The 15,913-nt window shown below is 44.4% G+C and overlaps 1 protein-coding gene across 1 annotated transcript in view; it reads left to right on the forward strand.

Moving 5' to 3' along the window:
* The first annotated feature begins 3,330 nt into the window (after positions 1-3,330).
* The window catches only part of CFAP20 (cilia and flagella associated protein 20), a 126,418-nt gene continuing 113,835 nt past the window's right edge, over positions 3,331-15,913 (forward strand). Inside the window, exon 1 of the mRNA XM_085637064.1 lies at positions 3,331-3,414. Coding sequence (XP_085493190.1) covers positions 3,331-3,414 — 84 coding nt within the window. The remainder of the gene's footprint in view (positions 3,415-15,913) is intronic.

The following is a 15,913-nucleotide window of genomic DNA, read 5'->3' on the forward strand; positions in this document are numbered from 1 at the left end:
TTTATTTTTCCATTTTGAACTGCTCACTGAGCAGTGGGTGACACTACTCCTCCTTAGCGGAGGAGCCAACGCTGTGCTTAGTATCGACGGCATGGTAAACGTATGTATGTTCTGTCATACAACCCAACCTGCAAGTGACTGATTGTCACTGATGGTTTTCCCCATTAACCACAATGTTAGATTTTCACTGTATTATTTTGCACCCGACTTTCTATTGCTTCAAAATTCATAACTCCGGTTATATGTATGCTATTCTATTTGTTTTGGTGTCTAAATTTAGATAAACATACATTATATTTGTATAAATTGGTGTGGTATTTCTCTACAGTTGTGTGAATTATTTATCATCCATGTTGGTACTTTGAAATGCTTAACACATGTTCCTCTAGTAAAGCCTGACTGCTCTTTGCCACACTACCAAGACTGAGCTAAGGATTTACTAGTGTGAATCCAAGGACTATCTTTGGGGTATTGTGATAGTATTACATGGTGAGGACTAACTCCCACACCACATAATAATCCACTTTCCTACAGTGTTGAAATAGGAAACAGAGATGGGTAGGAAAGAAAAAAGGTCAAGCATAGAATTAGCCTTACTAAGCAAAGGACTCACTGTACTTGATGTTAATGTGCAAGTATGTCCGTGTGATAAATTGTTTCATGATCATCAGTGGGGGCTACAGCTTGGCAAAAACTGCAAAATGGTCTACCATGGAGGTGGCAGAACGAACATCAACTTGGCAATTGTGTTGCCACACTAGAAACTGTGCAGCTCCCTCACTGGTGCTGTGGACAGTGACAGACTCGGCTAGGCACATTATTCCTGCTTGACGCAGGCCATGTTGGGGACACCCCATGCTCACTCACAAAAGTGCTTCTTGATACTTGGTGTCCAGTCACTTACCTACAAGTACTTTTATTTATTTATTGCTGGTAGGCACTGCCGAGAGAAAGCACTGGGGGGGGGGGGGGGGTCTAGGCCCTGGTGAGAATTTGCTCTTTGCTGCTGATGCTCTAGTCCTTGCCATCACCTGCTTCCTGGGTTGTATTTTGCCAGTACTTTAATGGCCTTGACATTTTTTTCATGCCAAGACAGATTTAAATAAAAATCAGGTAACTCATTAAAACCTGTTCTTTTTTCTCCTTTGATGTATGAACTGAAAGCATCAAACACAAGATGAAAAGATGTCATATTGCCGTTGTGCTTACTGCTGGAAAATAATTGGCCTATAAATGTGGTGAAAGCGATCACCCGTGGCTGAGATTCAGACATTCATTCCATCACAATTTGCTGCAGTTGATGCTCTTGGTGCAACGGGTATGTGTTGAAGTGTGTCCTTTGCTCACTGTCCCAGGTGTACCTCACTGACGAGGCCTAAAGTAGGTCGAAACAGGTTTGGAATATCAAGTGTTCCCATCTGGAGGGGACCTGGCCTGTTCTTATTGGGGCTGGGTCATGACTGGTTTCTCATTTGATTGGTCTCTGTCCAGAATGGTACATTGGGTGAAAAACGATGGACTGGAATGCCGCAAAGAGTAATGTCTCAATCACTCCTATTCCTCTCTTCACACAACTTTCCTCTGCTGTCTCTTACTCTGTTAGATACTTGCATCCTGTTTTCTACCTACATCTATCTGAAATCCACGATCTGGGTAGAGGATTTCAGAAAGATGACCGTGCTGAAGAATATGAAGTATCTCATATCATCTCCTTCATCATTGTCTTTTCACTCTTTTCTTCTGCATCTAATCCCTTGCATCACTGCACTTCCACATTACTTTCTTGCTCTCACACACACTCACCTCACCTAACTATGGCATTTCCTTTAGTGCTGACAATATTTCAACAGCTGTGTACACTTCCTTCGCAGACTTTTGCATGAAATGGTAAATGGGTGACCCACAAAAAGGCTGTTATATGTCTAAGTTGTTCTGAATGTTAGAATTGATGTTTGCAAGCTTGCATTTGTGGCTAGATATGATGGTCTGAGGATTATCTGACTGACAGTTGTCAGAATCCTGTGAACGACATGGATGTTGGTATTAGTGTTGCCTTTATTACCACAATAAATCATCTACCCAACCTTCAACTGTCTTGTTGTACCTCAGTAGTTGACTTTAAGCATTCACTAGAAGCAACTCATACTACCTTTGGCCTTGACTTCAGAATTCACCATCCTGCTTTCTCATAAATGTACACCAGGCAACAGCCTGAACTCACCCAAATGCCTAGAGGTGGCTCTTTACGCAGTATACACTTTACGGGAGTTCTATGTCACAAGAAACAAAATCAAAACATTTGGTAAAAGCAAACTACTCACACGGAATGCAAAATGAAGTACAACATGAACTATAAACAGGGGCTCGCTCTGTTGCAGACATTGAGTATCTGAAGAGGATTTACAGTCACAATCCAGATATTGATCTGCGTTTATGTTTATAAAGCTATGAAAATAAATACAGTGCTTAGTAAAGCCACATTTCAAAGTCACTGTGGGACCTGTGACCTGATAGGACCTGCTTCGATTAGGCCAGGGCCGCTCAGCAAAGCTGCCAAGTTTTCACTTTACATGTGACATTTTCCTATTTTTTGTGAATTCATGTGCGACATTTAAGTGCCTTATATGTGTGACACCTTAAGCAAGCCGTTAAGTTCAAGAAATGAAGTACATTTCTGGAATCACCCCCCTCTTCGGAATGTATTTCAAAATCCTACTTCTGCAGGAAGTGCTAAAACCGGAGAATCCACCCAATAGTCTGTCCCAATCCAATACTGTGCTTCTCTGTAGCCCATATGCTCTTAGAACAACAAGGTCTAACTACTTACTCATGGAACCACCCCTCACGGGTCCTAACCACATTCGCATACCCTTCCCCTAAACGTGATCTTATGACGCCCTCGTCCTCCATTGTCCCAATTGAATCAGCGACCATCTCCTTCAACCTCAGTTGCTCCTACCACTGAACCCCCTCCCCTCCATTGGGACCGGACTGTACGCTTAACACCTTCTGCTTACCGCATCCGTGACGTGAACGCGTCCGCCGACAGACCGCAAACAACAGTTCCGAGTAAAGTGGTTCGCTCCAAAGTTGTCTCGCGCGTTTGACCGGAGCTCGGCGTCATTACTGGTGACGCCAATGGATCGTCCATCCAATAGGAACTAGGCTACCGATCAATAACGGACATTAGGCTCGCTTTATGGGCGGCCAGTGAAGGGGCGGAAACTGGTTACTTTCGCTGGGTACAATTAGCAGTAATTAACAAACGCTGATGATGAACTGAGAGAGGCACCCATTTTACAAAGCCACCTGCCACACAGAGCGATCGCCATGTTTAGAAATACCTTCCAGAGCGGATTCCTCTCTATCTTGTATAGTATTGGTAGTAAACCACTACAGATTTGGGACAAGAAGGTAGGTTAAAGGGGCCAGGGGGAGGGGAGGTGGGTTGGGAAGGAGGGTTGTGTGTGTGAGTGTTGTTGTGGTGGAGGATGGAGTGGAAAGGGGAGCAATGAGAGTAAATCTAGTTCTCTATTACATCATTAGTAGTTGGGGCTGAAGCGAAAGGTGGGTCAGTGGGAGTATGGGAGTAGATAACTAGACACTTTATTACATATTTGGGCTAAATAATAGTCATTGGTCAGAGTTTTATGTTAATTTATGTTTCCACAGTTGGCATTTGTATCCTAAAAACTTCAAGCCACCGAAATTTTACACCGGACAAAACCATACATGCCAACATGTCTGAAAAGGAAAGTGGGAGATTTTGGAAAAAAAATCAAGGGAGTGAATTTTCCCCATTAACTTTTTTTTGAAGCTGAAGAAATTTGAGGAATTTTTAACTTAAAAAATTGGAAGTCTCCCGCCTGAATCGGGTATGTTGGCATGTATGCAAAATTTGGTTGCCGTGCAGTACTACTTGCATGGAAATGCCCTTTTAAAAATGTATTACTCTAAATCAGACAAACATGAAGAATTTTTTTTTGACATTGCACACATGTTCCATTGCCTTGCTGATGTATGGCGCAGAGCAGGGCTGGTTCTAGTGATGTGCACAGCAGGCAGTGACACAGGGCCCAGCGTCAGTGTACCACAGAGGGGTAGGGGGGCTGGGGGAAGGTGGGGCAGGGTATGCAAGGCTGCCCAACATTATCAATCTGGCTTTGCTACAGTAATGGGGTTTGGGTTGCAGGTGATATTGAGCTCTTCTCACGTTCTTCTTCTGTCTCAACAAATTCTTTTAGAAACTTCACAGGTTCAACAGTTTAAGCTCCAAGCTTTTTTTCCAATTTTTCTCAGTGTCCTCACCCGTAAGAATATGTGCCTTGGTGAGGGACAGTTTCACAATGGCCCATTAATTTTGAATTTGTCATCTCTCTGAAAACATTGAAAATTGAAAGGACTTTATGGTAAATTAGCTGCCATTGGGATTACATGGTAAATTAGCTGCCATTGAGCAACATATTCACTTTTAGGTGTCTGACCAACAGTTACCTTGGAGCGTTTCTGTGATCTCTGGATTTTCTTTTTAATTTCTGGAGCCACAACATTGAACCTTCCCTCTCTGTCTTTCACCACAAAATGTCTTTGGATTAATTTTCTGTAGAGGTAGGGATTATCTACCTCTAGCTTCTTCACGCTTTCCAAATACCAGGACCCATATCTCAGGTAGTTTATGCAATCAAATTCGGGAAACACAGTAATCAGTGACTCCCCAGTCTTCACGTGCAGCTCCCAATCAACTTCCCGATCAGCATGTACCAAGTTTTTCACTAGAGCTATTGTGTAAGACGTTCCCCAGTACTTGCAAAGTTCTGATTTTCTTCACGTTCTTTGACAGACTCTACAAACTTGTTTTTCAGGTTTTCTGATTTCGAACTGAGTGTGTTAAACACTGCCTGGCTTTGCATTTTGTCTATTTGAATGGAGTGCGCCCTGTGCCTTGTTCACTTCTGAGATAAGATATGCAAAACCTGATTTGTCATTCATGTACCAGAAAGCATTCCAACGCAATGTTTCTATATCCTCAGATGTGATGAGCATACCTTGTAACAAATAAACATAATGAGTTCCGCTCAATACTGACTGGACAATTTTGCTTCCAAAGATTACAGCCTCAATAAGTGCATCATCTATGCCACATCCACTGAGATAACTTCCTGCACACCGCATCACAACTTTTGTCATGTGGAAAACGCCCATCATTGGATAGAGATCATCAAATTCTACTGGATAGTTCATGGAAATGCCAGCTACAATAGGAAAAACACCTTCATAGCTGAAAATTGGCAAGTTAGGCTGGTCTTCAAGCTGAGCATGCACATTTTGCAAATTTTTTAGAGATGTGTATACTGTTGCGTAGTTTGTGACTAGAGATGGTATTACTGATAAAAATCCAACCTTCTTCAGTGGGACGGTATTGTGGGAGATCAGAGCATGAATTTCAGCCCACAGAGGAACTGGTTTTTCTTCATCCTTCAGTCCGCACCGAATAAGCAGTTTGATAAATTCAGTTAAATCAGCTTTGCTGAGCGCAACATCAGATAGAAAATGATCCAGGTCCTCAGCCACTTTGAAACTTTCTGGTAGATTGGGATGTGATGATGGCTTGTAGTGATTTTGTACACGTTGGCAAGGCAGTTCAGTTATAAGTTTGTAGCTTCGTTTGTTTATGCCTACAGCTGACACAGCTTGTTTTCCAGCATCTAGGTCATTGGTAAAATCTTGAAAAAGCACCATGTCCGTATCATGTGTGCTGGATGTTCCAGACAAAGAAGAGCTGTTTTCAAAATCAAAATTATCAAGAGTAGCAATTGTAAATCCTTTCCTGGTAAAGTGACTTGGAAGTGGTGTGCTGTCAGATTCACAAGATTTTACAGCATGAGCTGCTAACAAGTTTCTTCTCCATACTTTGTCATTATACCTTGTTGATACACCAATCATATTCATTGAAGTGATTAGCTCTCTACTTTTGCACTTGTCATAGATTGCATGGGCAGTCATCATGTGTAGCTGGCTTTTCTTTTTACTGTGATGTAATTCACAAAACATGATTTAGAAAATACAGTATATTTGCACAGCATAAGACTGTCGGTTCATGGGATTGTCTTCCACTTCTTTGCTTATATCTTTAAAGCCCTCGTCAATGTTGTTGGCTTCTGTTCCGAAATCAAGTACTTTAGTTTTTAACAGTTTTGCTTTGTTGATATCAAACAATGATGTAAAAAAATGTAAGACAACATCAGGCCTTCTTGTTGACTCCCATGATTTGCAGAGCTCGGGGGCATCACAAAGTTTGCTATTCAGTCCAAAATCGAAATCTTTCAGGGCGTGTCTTAAAATGGTTCCTGCTGATTCTACTGCATAAGTCGCTCATTCTTTTTGTTAGACTGACAAAATCGAATTCTGTCATTGTACATTCTCACCAGAAAAATCTTAATTTCATTATTATGAATCAATACAGTTTCATCAATGTTGACAATTTTTTCTCTGATCTCATTGAGTGTGAACCCTTAGCCAGCACTCAAGACTGGCTTTAAAACGTCATTTGCTTTTTCAAAGAGTACAGAAGGCTGACTGGTACGTTGCTGCTGGGAACTCATTGTACATTCATATTTTCAAATGCATGCATGCATGCATGCAGTTTGGGTGGGCATACAGATCCCCTGCAAATACATTCACCTCACTGTTTAGGACAGCTACTCAGCTGAAAACTTTATCTTGGAAGAAACTAGCTGCAGATAAAAACATATTTGTCCTTTGAGACTCCAGTATTCTGTACTTTGTTCTTTCGTAGTCCCTTTGGCCCTTCTTTTGGCTAAACCACAGATAACACATTGATGATCCTTTGCTTTCTGATCAGTTGTTGGAGGTGGACGAGGGGTAGCCATTAATCTTCTAAGTGAATTTGATTTTTGTTTTCAATAGCGCTCGAATGCCCTAAGGCGTCTTGGCGCTGCTTACACGACAAACTATTACTAGTTAATGGTGACCTACAGTTGATTTTCAAGGAGCCAGGTTTTCAATAATTTCCTGATAGAAATTAATTTGGGACTGTTTTTTCAAATTAAAGGTAGCATGTTCCATAACTTGGCTGTTCCTGCTATGAAACTCCTCCCTCCCCAATGTTCTCTCTTAGTTCTGGAGAATCACCAAAGGGCTGTCAGCAGATGATCGAAGATTTCTTTTTGGAATGTACCACCAAACAAATTGTTTTTTTAAGTAGTCTGGGCCTGACTTGGCAAAGAGATTTAAATTTGATCCTTTTGGCAACTGGAAGCCAATGCAGTTTGATTAGACCATGCAATGCTCATTCATGCTTGGCAATGTCTAGCCCAGATGGGCTTGCCTTTGGCGCATCAGCGGCGTGGACACGCTAACATATTCTTTAAATAGTCCACTAGGCAGAAGGAGCGTGACCGAAACCTCAGAAGAGCCTCGGACACAGCAAGCAGGTGGCTAAAAGAAAGCATAAACTGGGGTCCAGCAACCCCTTAGTCCAGCGGCAGGCTCCCCTGCAAAAGGACAACACTGGCAAACAAAATCAAATTAAAAGAATAACTCTGTCGGGAGGAGCGGGAGGAGCTTGGGGTACAGGACTTGGAGCCCCCTTTTGATGTTCGTATCATGGCCAAACAGGTTCGGGACGAGGCCGGTCCGTTTAACATGCCCAGAGGCGTCAAGGAGGCGGAGTTAGGGTGCGTGACGTCACCCTTCGGGAACCTATCGGGACACTTGGAGAAGGAGGAAGGCGGAACCGGAAGAAGGACAAATGCGGAGATGCTGCCCGGAAAAACGGAGACGGAGAAAAGGTTGAATCCAGGTTCCCGCGAGCAGCAACAAGACGGACATAGAGCTGAGGACGTCGCTACGCCCCCACTGTTGGAATCAAGCGTCGGCCGAGTCCGACACCGCGTTATCACCAGCCACCCCCTAGGAGGAGGGTGGCTCGAACAAGTACAGGGCCGTATCCTCGGGTTTGCTAAGACACCGGGTGGGAACGGGTAGTTAACCGAGAGGTCACTACTGCGTTTTCTTGGGTTTCACATCTGGTAACAAACGCGGTGCTCCCTCACCTCCTGTCTTCCCTCCCATTTTCTTTGGAAGAGCAAAACCCCGCCATTGACCTTTAGTTCTGTTTCTTTTTTTTCTTTTGTGTCTGGGACCTCTTCGAATTCTGGAGCCAGCCCAGGACCCTGCCCGGAACCTCGACCAGAGAGACCACCCTTGACAGACTGTGGGACCGGTGACTTAAAGGAGCACACTCTTACAACCGGACTAGTGGATTACTTTAGTTTAAAGGAGGAAGGAACTGGTGTAAATATAAAAAAAAACCTTCTCCTACAACTCACAGAGTATCTGTGTTTACTTAGGCGTCAGCCCTCCCCGCTTCCTAACCGGACATTTGACAAACTCATAAACATTAAAATTCAGGTACAAACCGGCTACAAGATGGCGCCCAAATCTAATCAGGGATCCAGGCAACTCCCAAAATGGCACCAAAGTGCCTACAAGGAAATCAAAGTGGGCGATCTTTGACCAAAAGGTCTGTGCAGTTAGGTTTGTGGTGTATGGATGAGCATTGGGTTTGGTTGTCGTTGTTTTCTCAGAAGACTCTGATTCTTGTTGTGATTCACTGGTTTATATTTTTTGTCAATTTTTTTCCAGGCTTTTTTCCATTGTATACGACTTGTAAGAAGGATAACATTTTGATTGTCTTCACCCATCCGTTGCAATCTTTTGTGAACTTCGTCTTGCTGTATTTCTGCAGCATCTCGCACTCCCTTTTGTCGGATAAAAGTAACACTTTTTAGTAACAGCATTTAGAAATTGCAACTTACAAAGACCGACAAACAACGCAGACAAGGCATGTCAAAATCTTTCAACCCCTCCCGAAGATCGAAAAACCCTCCAAAACCTCTGTTGATACTACAGCCTCTAATTCGGGGTAAGTTGATCTGCACGGTAAGCCAATACCAACCCATCTCTTCTAGTCGCTGAACCCTTCAGTGTGCTAGTTCATAGAAAATTACCTAGTTCTTTACTTTTCTGTTAAATACTGAGGGTTACTCTGTAGGTCCTTAAGATGTAATTGTTATTTTGAAGAGAAATGTTCCTATGCACTTCAATTCTGTTTTTGCAGCCTTCTTTTCTATTATAGTCACACAACCCTGGACACTATGCTGCTGATTCGGCTGAAGACACCGTTCTGTTGTGCCAGGCCATCAACCACCACCCCACTGTGGGGCTCTTTTGCTATCCAGAAAGCATGTGTCTGCATTTTAATTTTCAATCAACAAAGAGGGACTATAGGGCTTTTTATATACGGAGGTCCAGCATACATGCCCAGTCACCTAGTAAGAAAAAAGGGTATGCAGTTCCTCTGGTGGTAGGACAAGAGAGTGAGATATGTCAGGAAGCCACAGCGTGTGTGCTTTGCTCTGGATGGATCAAGAGGAGGGGAATTCCTCCTGTCGGAACTAGGGCCCCCACACACCCAGCCCGCTAGGTGTCATTCTTCATCATATGGGCCTGCTCCTCGTCGGGTCGGCGTTGCAATACCCGACGGGCACCCATAGAGGGGCTCTTTTGCGGAGATCTTTTGTTCCTTGCTGTATGGTGCAGGGGGGGTAAGAGGCCTAGGAAGCGTAGATGTAGTGAGAAGTGGTTAAAACAAGTTGGATAGTCCAAAGATACTTTTATTCAGACTGGCTATCCACCTGATTAAAAACGGGAAAAGAGTTGCGGCTATCTGAAGTTTATGGTTCAGCTTAGTATCACCGAGCGACCTAAGAGAAGGATACAGAATACATTTACAGCTGTATCAATTGGTGGTAGTCGCGGTAAGGACTTCTGATTTTTAAATCTTCCTAAACCTTTTCTAACTAGTTTATCAGAAGCAGGGCAGTGACGATGAGTGAATGCCCCTGGTTAAATGTATGTATGTAGTATTTCTATGGCATCAATCTAGCCAAAAGGCATTGAAACACTGCACAGAGTCAAAGACAAGCATAAACTCAACAAGTGATTGGCGAGATAGCTGGTTTGTGGGCTGTTAATGTCTTGTCTTTAAAGATCTGCATCTTCAACCGTTTCTTAAATTGCAGCAACAATTGGGTGGGCCTGATGCATAGGAAGATGTTGTTTCTAGATCCTGGGTGCATAGATAGAAAGGGGCTGCTGTCTTGTTGCTTCCATGTTATACTTTTTAGCATGCAGCCTGAAGGTGTCCTGGTTGCGGAGGTACTGAGAACCATCGGAGATGGTGAGCTTGTCTGCAAGATAAGCAGGGTGCTGATTCTGATGTATTTGTCAATGATTCAGCTGATTTTGAAGATTGTGTGGGCCAGCAAGGGCAGCTTATAGAGTTCCATCAGTATGGGGGGGGGGGGTGATGTGAAAAAATTATATGCCAGGACCCGAAAGCAAGGATTATGCCACGCTTTCTTCGTTTATTTTAATAGCAGACATATTCAGTCACTATACAAACCACATTTCCCATCATTCATGGGGAAATACAAAAAAAATGCATTGTCCAATCAGGGCTGGACATTACCCTTTTGACCCCCTGTCCTCCTATGCTCGTCCTCTTTCTTCGCTGCCTTAGCGAAGTTAAGTGAGGGACCTCGGTCCCCTCTCTGTTTGTATAGTGTGTTTTTCTGCTTTTACCTTTTGTTGCCGTACTTGGGTAAATTGTACAGTATTGTTGTTTCAGCTGTTCAGTGGCTGCAGGAATGCTCTGTCGCGGATGCTCATTTTCTGTTTTTCAGCTCTGTGGAGCCTGGGGGCAGATGCTCTCTGGTCCTCTGACTGCCAAAGGCTGCACATCTTCAATCCGTGTGTGAGATACGCGAGCATTTCTCTCCCCTGCTGCGTGACTGGACAACGCTTTCGACAATCTAGCGAATGCAGGCAAGCATTTCCCTGATCGTGCGCGTGGTCAGTCAGGGTGCCCCCACACTGCCTAGAGTCTGTACGCCCCCTGGGGTATGTATTTGCCATCTATTAATATAGCAGTGCTGCTGCTTGAAAAAGGACGCTGACCAAGGCTGTAGTGATTGGCCAGTTTAAACCAAGGCCTTCGTGGTGTCCGTTGGAGGTTATTGGCTCTGCAAAAACTGTAGCTTGGCTACCCCCTACTGGCCTGGGTTCCACCCAGACAAACAAATTTCCCTCTGTGCCTACACCTCCCTAAGGAACTACTTACCTCCATTACCTGGGTAATATGGAGCAGTACGGCAACTCCTACGCTGAGAAAGAGGAGATAGTCGCCTTTCCAGTGTTCGACAAGATTTGCGAGGCGGTGGCTACTTTGATCTACAAGGCAGTTTCAGATGCAGTAGCGCCTCTGGAGAAGAAATTGTTGGAATATACACATTAGTGCATACAACCCCTCCTTTTGAGGGAAGAACTACCTGGGCCTTTGGCCCCACTACCTCCTAGGCTGCTAGAATCCTGAGAACCCATGCAGGTGTCCGAAGACCCCAGGGGTTGATCTGGATGCCTTTGCCAGGCTTAAGAAGGCCTTCTTAGGCTATACTTTAGACAATGGCCCGCAGGGAACCCCCATATACCACCTTGTGACACGCCCCATCCTCCCTCCCTCCGACAGATCCCTGGTTGGATCGGATAGAGACTCTGATCAGGAACGGTCCTGGAGGCCACAGAGCACCCCTTTGAGGGCAGAACTTCCAGCGAGCACCCCAGACGATACAGAGTTTGACATGCTGGACCCAGAGGCACTCATACACCCCGCTCTGTGGAATGGTCTCCAGTGAGAAGGTCGCCTCATATGCGGCGGAGAGGTTTTGTAAGCCAGGAGGTCTACAACCGTCTATGGGCGGAATGCCACTGACCTTCACTGTAGGGTAAAGTCTCGGCTTAGCTGGAGATTGACTCCAAAATGGCCACTTTCTTGGCCAAATATGTGGAGGATCCAAAGAAGGGCATTGACTGCTCCTGATGATCATGCCAATAAGTTGTTAGACTTGACAGGGTATTAATCAAGATCCTAGACATAGCAGAAGATGCTAATACATCTGGGGCCGTCATCTCCCCTGAGGTACTCTTTGGCTGGGCCCAAAGGGCAGTGATATTTTGGAGAAATGCTAACTGCGCCATTTCTACAGAGAGGCACAGATCTATAATAATCAAGAATGATCCTTAGGATTTAGCGACCTCAGAGGCGGGGCAGGTAGCGCACGGCGGGCTCTTTGGTTTACCTTTCATCAAAGAGCTCGAAAAGTATGTCTCCACTGTTAACTTGCTTGACAAAGCACAATCTTCAGTCAAGCACAACTTTACCCCCCCCCCTGATTTTCACTGGAGCTGGCTGTGGTAGTGGTCGCTCCGCCTGCCGTCCGCAGTCACAGGCCCCTGGTAGAGTTCAGCCTTCACGGAGGGGGCAGTGGCAAGACCCCGCTCTCTTCGGGGGTTACTATCCCACCAAGGGATACCCACGACACAGGATCTCGAGGTGGTTCCCGCAGAGGGGGCTCCTCTGCCAACGCACACAGTGAGTCTTCAGTTGATTTCTCACAAGCATTTGGGGGAAGGGTGGCACATTTCGTACATCCTTGGAAGACTCTTACTACAGACACTTTGGTTGTATAAACAGTACAGGGCTTCCATATAGACTTCTACGGCTCCCCCTTCCTGCCCATTCCTCCTCGACCTATCACTTTCTCAGGGATGTAGGCGGCCCTTATCCGGGTGGAGAATCAGGAACATCTGTCCCAAGTGACTACCCCTCACCCTTTTGGCTTCCTCAGCAACATTTACCTCGTATAGAAGCAGGATAGTAGGCAATGCCTGGTCATCAATCTTCAGGAGAACTTAGTGAGTGGCTGGTTCACCTCCACTTGAAAATGGAGGGCATACATTTTCTCCGAGACCTTCTCTGACCCAATGATTGGCTGGTGCGCCTCGATCTGAAGGATGCATACCTGACGATCCCAGTATTCCCGCCACATCGTCAGTTCCTACAGTTCCAATGGGGGTCCCAGACCTTCAAATTCAATTCCTCGCCATTCGGCCTCTCCTCACTCCATGGTGCTTCACCAAGGTGTTCAAGAAACAGGTTGAATATCTAAGGCCATCGCATGATCTTATATTTGGATGATATACTCATCATAGACCAATGCCCTCGAGCTTTGAATTTACACCTGTGGATGGCAGTAAAATGTTTCATTCAAATTACCTGATTGTTCTATAAACCAAGTTACATTGGAAATGCTATTTCCTTCAACTGTTCTGTGTTAATGTGCACTGAAATACTTATCGGTTCGCCTGAGTCCCTGATATGAATTTTGTTTCTTGGATTCTTGCAGGATCAGAGTCGGCCAAACAGGAGTAAGGTGTTCCATCGTTGGCTTTGGTCGCAGGTAGAAAGGGGACGAGCATAGGCAGATGGGGGCTCCAAAGGGTAATGTCGACCCTGATTGAACAATGCTTTACTGTTGTGTTTTTGCTATTTCACCATGAATGATGGAAAATGTAGTTTGCATAGTTACTGAATATGGCTGCTATTGAAATAAACGATGAAAGCTTGGCATAGTTCTCTCCTCTGTGTCCTTAAGAGAATTGAGACTTTCCTTTACGATTTGTAGGACATTTTTTCATTGTTCAGACCCTGGATGAAATGTGCCACGGTGTGTAGGATCCCCCGTAAGGGGTGTTAGTGTGGAGTCTTGGAGGCCATAGAGCAGGGCGTTACCACCTTCCAAATGTGAGAGTAAGGGCTTGGGCAGCAGTTCTGAAGTCGCTTTGTAGAAGAACCGGTTTCACTTTCTTTAGAAGAGAGAGCTGGTTCCAGACACTCTATATATTTTTGGCATTGTATTCCTTAAGGATGATGTTGGTCTAAAGGGTATATCCCAGTGACTTGGCATTCGGGACTGGATGATGTGCAGGCCGTGTTTGAGGAGTTGACTGTCTGAAACAGTGGAAACTTTCAAGTAGAGTTGTATATCTTCAGCTTATTGGTGAATCTTGTTGCTGTTATCGGTGAGTGGAGCACTAAGTTTCATGGTAGAAGTTGAAGATTACAGGAGACATTAAGGAACAATGGGGAACATTGCAGACAGCAAGGATCTTCTGGGACCTGGATGCCCTCATATGAACAAACTGATCTCAGCTGGAAAGGTACAAGGAGAACCAGTGAAGTAAAATACTATGCGAGCTTTCAAGATAATTGTTATATGGGGTGCAAATACATAACACAAAATACTGATTTGCCTCATACCTTGACATGTACAGCCAAAAGTATGCCAGGATGTGATCATTGCATTGCAAATGTACTAACACTGGTAGCTGCTTACAAAGGCAATAAGAGGCGAAAGAGCGGATGTGGAGTCTGAACAGAAGCAGTTCTAATTGATTAGAATTCCTACACTGGCTAGAAGAATGGGGAGAGGACCAACCTTCAGTCTCTAAACGGAGTAGGATGCAACCCATACTTAGGGGAGGAAAGAGAAATTGTCCACAACATGTGGTGGTGGGGTGGAGGGGGGATTTCAATCTCCCTTATCATAACACAGTATGCCAAAAGATATCCCACCAAAAAACACAACAGCGGGTTATTGTGATAACCAATTGATTACTGTGATAGTCTATGAGACTCACCCTGTGCAATGGAAATAAAAAAGCAACATTTTTTTTTTTGTTAGACCCTCACCAACTCTGGTGATGCTTCATCCTCTGGTCTCATTGTGGTCCCTAAACATCAGGATGGGCTCAACCATATTCCAGGTAGCACTTTTGATATAAATTGCAATCAGGGTTAAAAATACCTACAACAACCAAGGTATCCCTTTTATTAGTGGTTCTTCAGATATGGTTAAAAATACAAAACATGGGGGATAACTACAAGGATCTAATGTTCCTATTACCCTATCTACGTTGTCGACCTGTTTCAGCCCAATGTTTAAGGCCTTTAAGGGTCCAGGTCTTTCATCAGGACATCAAAACTAGTTGCCCCTGTTAGGAAAAACTATTATTCAAAAATACCTTTCCAACTTCTGTTCTAGTGGGGACAATCACATACACATGTGACACACTGATTCATGCATTTAAGAGGCTTACTAGCCCTCTCGATCAGGAATGTTCAATCTCGATTCCCTGTCATGGAATCTTTAAAGACAACATGGGAGGAGGAGGGGGAGATGCCCCTGTAGTCATACAGTCTTTAAGGGTGCTGTATCGATCTTAACCTAATCTGGCCCTCTTTCCTGTTGGCTCTGACCATTGCTTAGGGTGAGTCTTATAGGCTATCATAGTAATCAATTGGTTATCGCAATAACTTGCTGTTGTGTATTGAGAAGGACAAAGCCGCCAGACCATCACCACAGACTAAAATGTATCAATATACCACAGGGTTGGCCGCAGCAGACCAACATGACGATCAACCTCAATTAACTCAGTCAGAACCTACTGTTACTCAGATCCTGTCCACCATTGAGAAACACTGGAGGAAAAACTTAACATAGTCTCCTTAGAGGTGAACCTCCTGCAGGTAGACCTATGTGAGGGCAGTGAAAGCTCTCTGGAGACAGAGAAAAGAGTTGATTAACTGAAATCAGAGGTGGCATTCATGAATAACATGGTTCAATCTCTGTCCCAATTTGCCCGCAAATTAGTCAACAGGATGGAAGATGCAGACAGGAGATTAATGAGGCACAGCTAGAGGTTTGTGGCCCTCCTGAGAAAATAGAAGACTCCTCTGCAGAATTAATCTCAGAACGATTGATCAGGGTGGTGTTGTTACTGAGGGGGACTATCTGAGTAGTTATTGTGGAGCGGGACCATATGGTGCTGACAATGCCACCAACTTCTCAAGTGTCACCTAGTGTGATGATTCCATCACTCTATCTGATGTGCACTGTACAGGGACTAACTGCAGCCTGGAATTCACCAC

The sequence above is a fragment of the Triturus cristatus genome, chromosome 12 (assembly GCF_964204655.1).
Source record: "Triturus cristatus chromosome 12, aTriCri1.1, whole genome shotgun sequence".
In the NCBI taxonomy this organism is placed as follows: Eukaryota; Metazoa; Chordata; class Amphibia; order Caudata; family Salamandridae; genus Triturus; species Triturus cristatus.